This window comes from Oncorhynchus masou, chromosome 28, assembly GCF_036934945.1.
Source record: "Oncorhynchus masou masou isolate Uvic2021 chromosome 28, UVic_Omas_1.1, whole genome shotgun sequence".
Lineage (NCBI taxonomy): Eukaryota > Metazoa > Chordata > Actinopteri > Salmoniformes > Salmonidae > Oncorhynchus > Oncorhynchus masou.
Genome location: NC_088239.1, coordinates 3,733,240 through 3,741,542, shown reverse-complemented (window position 1 = coordinate 3,741,542; position 8,303 = coordinate 3,733,240). Strand labels below are relative to the sequence as shown.

Below are 8,303 nucleotides of genomic sequence, written 5' to 3'. Positions count from 1 at the left end.
TTGTCCGGCTGCGGGGACTGTGCCAGGGGATTTATACTACTATCTGTACTTACTGGTGGCACAGACGCTGTTTCATCCTTTCCTACACTGAAATTACCCTTGCCTAACGATTGCGTCTGAAGCCGGGCTTGTAGCACAGCTATCCTCGCCGTAAGGTGAGTACAGCGACTGCAATTAGAAGGCATCATGTTAATGTTACTACTTAGCTTCGGGTGTTGGAGGTCCTGACGAATCGTGTCCAGATAAAGCGTCCGGAGTGAAAAAGTTGGGGGGGGGGGGAATATATAACAGTAATTAAAAAGTAAAAACCGTAAAGTTGTCAGGTAGCAAAATAGGTTGGCAACAAAACGCACAGCACAGCAACTCGAAAACAGGTCTGCAAGTTGTGACCAGAAATGAAGTGCCTTGCGGTCAGAGGCCGACCAATTGCCGCACCAGGCAGTGATGCAACCGGTCAGGATGCTCTGGATGGTGCAGCTGTAGAACCTTTTAAGGATCTCAGGACCAATGCCATCTTTTTAGTTACCGGAGGAGGAATAGGCTTTGTCGTGCCCTCTTCACGACTGACTTGGTGTGTTTGGACCATTCTAGTTTGTTGTTGATGTGGACACCCAGGAACTTGAAGCTCTCAACCTGCTCCACTACAGCCCCGTCGATGAGAATGGGGGCGTGTTCGCTGCTCCTTTTCCTGAAGTCCACAATCATCTCCTTAGTCTTGGTTACATTGAGGGATAGGTTGTTATTCTGTCACAACCCTGCCAGGTCTCTGACCTCCTCCCTATAGGCTGTCTCGTCATTGTCGGTGATCAGGCCTACCACTGTTGTGTCGTCTGCGAACTTAATGATGGTGTTGGAGTTGTGCCTAGCCATGCAGTCGTGGGTGAACAGGGAGTACAGGAGCAACAAAATGGAGTTGCGGTCAGCTTTTCCGAAAGGAGGGCAGGGGAGGGCCTTATATGCGTCGCGGAAGTTAGAATAGCAATGATCCAAGGTTTTACCAGCCCAGGTTGCGCATTCGATATGCTGATACAATTTAGGGAGTCTTGTTTTCAGATTAGCCTTGTTAATCTTGAAACTCCCCATCCCGGATCCGGGATCGTGACTAAAGCCTCAGGCTCATTAGCATAACGCAACGTTAACGATTTCTGAAAATTGCAAATAAAATGAAAATAATGCGCCTGCTCTCAAGCTTAGCCTTTTCTTAACAACACTGTCATCTCAGATTTTCAAAATATGCTTTTGAACCATAGAAATTGACTAATTTGTGTAAGAGTATGCTAAGCTAGCTTAGCATTTTGAGTAGCATTTAGCATGCAACATTTTCACAAAAACCAGATAACCAAATAAATAAAATCATTTACCTTTGAAGAGCTTCGGATGTTTTCAATGAGGAGACTCTCAGTTACATACCAAATGCGCAGTTTTTCCTGAAAGCGTCTGTGTGTAGGGGAAATCGTTCCGTTTTGTACATCGCATTTGGCTACCGAAACGAACCGAAAATTCAGTCACCTACAACGTCAAACTTTTTCCGAATTAACTCCATAATATCGACCGAAACATGGCAAACGTTGTTTGGAATCAATCCTCAAGGTGTTTTTTCACATATCTCTTCATTGATATATCGTTCGTGGAAGCTTGCATTCTTCTCTAAATTCCATGGAAAAATACTTGCAGCTGACTTTTGCGCACCAATTTCGGCGCAGGACACCGGGCGGACACCTGGTAAATGTGGTCTCTTATGGTCAATCTTCCAATGATATGCCTACAAATACGTCACAATGCTGCAGACACCTTGGGGAAACGACAGAAAGGGCAGACTTACTCCTCTCGCATTCACAGCCATATAAGGAAACAATGGAAAACAGAGCCTCAAAAATCCTGCTCATTTCCTGGATGCCGTCTCATCTTGGTTTTGCCTGAAGCTCACGTTCTAGGGCACGCACAGAAAATATCTTTGTAGTTCTGGACACGTCAGAGTGTTTTCTTTCGAAAGCTATCAATTATATGCATAGTCGAGCATCTTTTTGTGACAAAATATCTTGTTTAAAACGGGAACGTTTTTCATCCAAAAATGAAATAGCGCCCCCATAGCATCAAGCGGTTAAAATCCCCAGCTACAATGAATGCAGCCACAGGATATGTAGATTCCAGTTTGCAAAGAGTCAAATAAAGTTCGTTCAGAGCCATCGATGTGTCTGCTTGGGGGGGAATATATACGGCTGTGATTATAATCGAAGAGAATTCCCTTGGTAGATAATGCGGTCGACATTTGATTGTGAGGAATTCTAAATCAGGTGAACAGAAGGACTTGAGTTCCTGTATGTTGTTGTGACCATACCACGTCTCGTTAACCATAAAGCATACTCCCCCGCCCCTCTTCTTACCAGAAAGATGTTTGTTTCTGTCGGAGCGATGCGTGGAGAAACCAGCTAGCTGCACCATCTCCGATAGCGTCTCTCAAGTGAGCCATGTTTCCATGAAGCAAAGAACGTTACAGTCTCTGATGTCCCTCTGGAATTCTACCCTTGCTCGGATTTCATCAACCTTGTTGTCAAGAGACTGGACATTGACGAGAAGAATGCTAGGGAGTGGTGCACGATGTGCCCGTCTCCGGAGTCTGACCAGAAGACCGCGTCGTTTCCCTCTTTTACGAAGTCATTGTTTTGGGTCACCGGCTGGGATCCATTCCGTTGCCCTGGATGAAAGGAAGAACACAGGATCCGCTTTGCGAAAGTCATATTCTTGGTCGTACTGATGGTGAGTTGACGCTGCTCTTATATTCAGTAGTTCTTCTCGACTGTATGTAATGAAACCTAAGATGACCTGTGATACCAATGTAAGAAATAACACGTAAAAAAAAAAAACTGCATAGTTTCCTAGGAATGCGAGGTGGCCATTTCTGTCAGCACCGGAAGGAGTATTCTCTATGGTCGGTCCTCTGGCCTATTCTTTGAAAGTGGAAGGAGCCACAGCTATACACCTGAGCCTGCTTACTGCACAACACAATCCATCAATCAGATTGATACATGAGTAAATGGGTTATAGGGTGTTTAATTGTTAAAAACATTTTCTATATGGGTGACTTAAAAAATAACCTGTTTTGTTTTTGTACAGACATCACACCTTTACCAAAACAGCACCCACACCTAAGAAGTAAAAATCATAGGGAGAGAAACTGGGAATTGAATAACTGCTGTTGACATAGCTAAGTAAATGGAAGAATACTCTTATTGCAATGTGGATGGCTCTTAAAATCAAATCAAATGTAATTTGTCACGTGCCGAATACAGATGTACAGTGAAGTGCTTACTTTACTTACAAGCCCTTAACCAGCAATGCAGTTTTAAGAAAATCCCTAAAAAAGTAAGAGATAAGAATTACAAATAATTAAAGAGCACCAGTAAATAACAATAGCAGGGCTAAACTCAGCAAAAAAAGAAAAGTCCTCTCACTGTCAACTGCGTTTATTTTCAGCAAACTTAACATGTTTAAATATTTGTATGAACATAACAAGATTCAACAACTGAGACAAACTGAACAAGTTCCACAGACATGTGAGTAACAGAAATTGAATAATGTGTCCCTGAACAAAGGGGGCTTGGTCAAAATCGAAAGTAACAGTCAGTATCTGGTGTGGCCACCAGCTGCATTAAGTACTGCAGTGCATCTCCTCCTCATGGACTGCACCAGATTTTCCAGTTCTTGCTGTGAGATGTTACCCGCTCTTCCACCAAGGCACCTGCAAGTTCCCGGACATTTCTGGGTGGAATGGCCCTAGCCCTCACCCGCCGATCCAACAGGTCCCAGACGTGCTCAATGGGATTGAGATCCGGGATCTTCGCTGGCCATGGCAGAACACTGACATTCCTGTCTTGCAGGAAATCACGCACAGAACGAGCAGTACGACTGGTGGCATTGTCATGCTGGAGGGTCATGTCAGGATGAGCCTGCAGGAAGGGTACCACATGAGGGAGAAGGATGTCTTCCCTGTAACACACAGCATTGAGATTGCCTGCAATGACAACAAGCTCAGTCCAATGATGCTGTGACATACTGCCCCAGACCATGATGGACTCTCCAACTCCAAATCAATCCCGCTCCAGAGTACAGGCCTCGGTGGAACGCTCATTCCTTCGACGATTAACACGAATCTGACCATCACCCCTAGTGAGACAAAACTGTGACGAGCACTTTTTGGCAGTCCTGTCTGGTCCAGCGACGGTGGGTTTGTGCCCATAGGCGACATTGTTGCCGGTGATGTCTGGTGAGGACCTGCCTTACAACAGGCCTACAAGCCCTCGGTCCAGCCTCTCTCAGCCTATTGCGGACAGTCTGAGCACTGATGGAGGGATCGTGCGTTCCTGGTGTAACTTGGTTAGTTGTTGTTGCCATCCTGTACCTGTCCCACAGGTGTGATGTTCGGATGTTCCGTTCCTGTGCAGGTGTTGTTACACGTGGTCTGCTACTGTGAGGACGATCAGCTGTCCGTCATGTCTCCCTGTAGCGCTGTCTTAGGCGTCTCACAGTACGGACAGCACAATTTATTGCCCAGGCCACATCTGCAGTCCTCATGCCTCCTTGCGGCATACCTAAGGCACATTCACGCAGATGAGCAGGGAGACATATATATTTTGGGGGGTTTTCAGAGTCAGTAGAAAGGCCTCTTTAGTGTCCTAAATTTTCATAAATGTGACCTTAATTGCCTAAACTGTTAGTGTCTTAATGACCATTCCACAGATGCATGTTCATTAATTGTTTATGGTCCATTGAACAAGCATGGGAAACAGTGCTTAAAGCCTTTACAATGGAGATCTGTGAAGTTATTTGGATTTCTATGAATTATATTTGCAAGACAGGGTCCTAAAAAAGGGACCTTTTCTTTTTTTGCTGAGTTTATACACAGATGGAACACTAACCCCCCACCCCCCTTCTAATTTCCTTAATTTTGTCACTAGAGTTAAATACTTTCTATAGAACAAACTTCACGTCAGGATAGGCAACTGAAATTAATAATTTATGTATGTGTAACTACAGTGTATTAGTACACTACCTGTGGTGTCAAAGGTTGTTGAAAAGTGTGTAGCAGAACAACTGATTGCCCACCTCAACAGCCCCTTCACATTACACTCCATGCAGTTTGGCTTCAGAGCGAAACACTCCACAGATACGGCCAACTGCTTTCTTCTGGAAAATGTGAAGTCCAAGATGGACAAAGGGGGCGTTGTTGGGGCTGTGTTTCTGGACCTAAGGAGGCCTTTTGATACTGTTAACCATGAGATTCTCATCACAAAATTGTCCAAGTTCAACTTTTCCCCTGATGCCTTGAGATGGATGAAATCATACCTTGAAGGCAGAATTCAGTGTGTCAGAGGGAGCAATGAGCTGTCGCCCACTCTTAGCTATGATATGGGTGTGCCCCAAGGGTCAATACTGGTGCCCCTCCTGTTCAGCCTTCTGTCTGTACTGGGTCTGAAGTTCAAATGTAAGCAGATGATACAGTGATATATGTGCATGCAAAGAGCAAACAACAAGCTGCACAAGAACTCACTACTGTAATGGTCCAGGTTACAAAGTGGCTCAGTGACTCGTGTTTGCATCTCAATGTGAAAAAAACTGTTTGCATGTTCTTCACAAAGAGGGCAACAGATGCTACTGAACCAGATGTCTATGTGACAGGGGAGAAGCTCGAGGTGGTATCTGATTTTAAGTACCTTGGCATCATACTTGATTCCAACCTCTCTTTTAAAAAGCTAATTCAAATAACCAAATTCAACCTAGCTAATTTCCGATTTATATGAAATTGTTTGACTACAGAGGTAGCAAAACTGTACTTCAAATCTATGATACTCCCCCACTTAACATACTGCTTGACTAGTTGGGCCCAAGCTTGCTGTACAACATCAGGACCTATTCAGTCTGTCTACAAACAGGCTCTCAAAGTGCTTGATAGGAAGCCCAATAGCCATCATCACTGTTACGTCCTCAGAAAGCATGAGGTCCTGAGTTGGTAAAATCTTGTGCAATACAGAGACGCATGTCTTGTATTCAAGATCCTAAATGGCTTGGCTCCCCCGCCACTCAGTATTTTTGTTAAACAGAAAACCCAAACGTATGGCAGCAGATCCACAAGGTCTGCCATGAGAGGTGAGTACAGTTCCCTTAAGGAAATGCACCTTTAGTAAATCCGTTTTCTCTGTGAGAGCTTCCCATGTCTGGAATAAACTGCCATCAGACACACATAACTGCACCACCTATCACACTTTCACAAAATCATTTACATTTAAGTCATTTAGCAGACGCTCTTATCCAGAGCGACTTACAAATTGGTGAATTCACCTTCTGACATCCAGTGGAACAGCCACTTTACAATAGTGCATCTAAATCATTTGAGGGGGGGGGGGTGAGAAGGATTACTTTATCCTATCCTAGGTATTCCTTGAAGAGGTGGGAAGACATGGCTAAAGGCCAATCAGATTTGTGAACATGGTCCCTAGCTGTGTGTTTCCACTTTCCGTGTTATCTGTCGTCTGTAGCTTGTGAGGTGTGGAAACATTGTTGCTTTTATGAATTCTGTCTTGCTGCTTTTTGTTCTATGTTGCTCGGTCTGTATGCTACGTCTTGCTTGTTCTATGTTGCTCTTGTCTGTATGCTACATCTTGCTTGTCCTATGTTGCTATTGTCTATATTGTAATTGTTTTTAATAACCTGCCCAGGGACTGTGGTTGAAAATTAGCAGGCTGGCTAAAACCGGCACGTTGATTAATGTGCACTGTCCATGTAAAAATAAAATAAACTCATATTAAACAAAGGAGGGAGTAAAATCAAGTCGAATAAGACTTGGGAGAGATGAAGAATTTTGACAAATAGATGTATTTATAGACTAATACACTTGAAACATATAACCAAACCGAAAACTGCAGACATTACTAGTGCCTCCCCCGCGATCAAACCGCCATAAAAATAAACGTGATCATTGACAGCTGCCCTGAAGGACACAAATAAAAAAATGCTTTCTAAGATCAGTGAAATGTTGGCTAAACTGACAACGGAGTGAAGAGCAGAAATTTCAACGATCAAGGAAGTCGCACCAATGAAGAACTGAGTATGTGCGGTTTCACGGGAAGGGGGAGATTTTCGGCACCACACCGGCATTTACCCGGACGATCATTCTACACTTTACTGTCTGACCTTATCGACTGCTCTGGCCTTGCGTCATCGTCCCGGAAGTGGCGTCGCACAGTGGGGAAGATGAGCTTGTCTGTAACCGTGTAGAGATTGAGTGTGTTATATTTCTTCTCCCCCCCTGTCTGCTCGTTCTCTCGTCATGATTCCCGTGCCGCTCGTGGTGTGTGTTTTGTGCGGCTGGTGCTTCGTCTATCTCACAGACGTGCTTCTGAAGGTAATGTTACGATCCCGGTGTTGTAATGTTTTACTGACTATATGCTCGCTAACGGTAGTCATTAGATCCGGTCCATCGACCAAGTTATCTGCACGACGGACCCGATTTAACGAGATTGTTATGTAATTAACCTGCTGTTATATTTTACTTATACGAGGTAGTTAGCTAGCTAACGTTAACTAACCAGTTCACTATTACGATACGTTTCCATCTGACACAGCAGAATGTGTTACCTGTACCTGGGATGGTCAACTCCAGTCCTCGGGGGTCAGAGCGGTGTTCCACTTTCCCCACATCCCCAACAAACACAGCTGATTAAGTAATTGCATTCTTAACTGAAGATCATGATTGGTTGATTATTAGCTGGGGTTAAAGTGTGACACCAATTAGGCCTCAGGGGACTGGAGTTTTCCCATCCTGGTCTAGACTAGAAGGGGTAAGGCCAGGGGCTAGTTTGGACTCAGAAATGGTGTTGGGGACACTGCCCATATAGGGGCTAGTCGCACCTGCTGGTCAAAATAATTTAGAATAGCCAAATTATTATAAATTACGTCGCACATGCCAGTAGCCTTTTATCTTCTACCAAACCAATACCAAACCAATCAGGTGGTTGTTCGACAAAAATAAGCATCGGACGTCATTGATCACGTATTTCTGATAAAGTGATACAAGCATCAGCACACTGTTTCGAATGAAACTGCTTAGCAATGTCGATGCATGCCTCGGAGCTTTGGAAACAACCGTAACATTACTACTGTGCTACCAACCTTTTCAGTTGGTTGCACCATTTCGTTAGTGTTCCATAATGTGCCTCCATACAGAACCAGGCTAATGATGACTAGCCATCTTTTAAATTAGCATGCCGTTGTGTTTATAGTCAAAATAACTATCATGGTCCAAACAC

At 44.2% G+C, this 8,303-nt stretch overlaps 1 protein-coding gene across 1 annotated transcript in view; it reads left to right on the top strand.

Annotated features, from left to right (window-relative positions):
* The first annotated feature begins 7,199 nt into the window (after positions 1-7,199).
* Positions 7,200-8,303, top strand: part of mbtps2 (membrane-bound transcription factor peptidase, site 2) — a 55,672-nt gene continuing 54,568 nt past the window's right edge. The window contains exon 1 of the mRNA XM_064941139.1: positions 7,200-7,399. Coding sequence (XP_064797211.1) covers positions 7,325-7,399 — 75 coding nt within the window. The 5' untranslated portion in view covers positions 7,200-7,324. The remainder of the gene's footprint in view (positions 7,400-8,303) is intronic.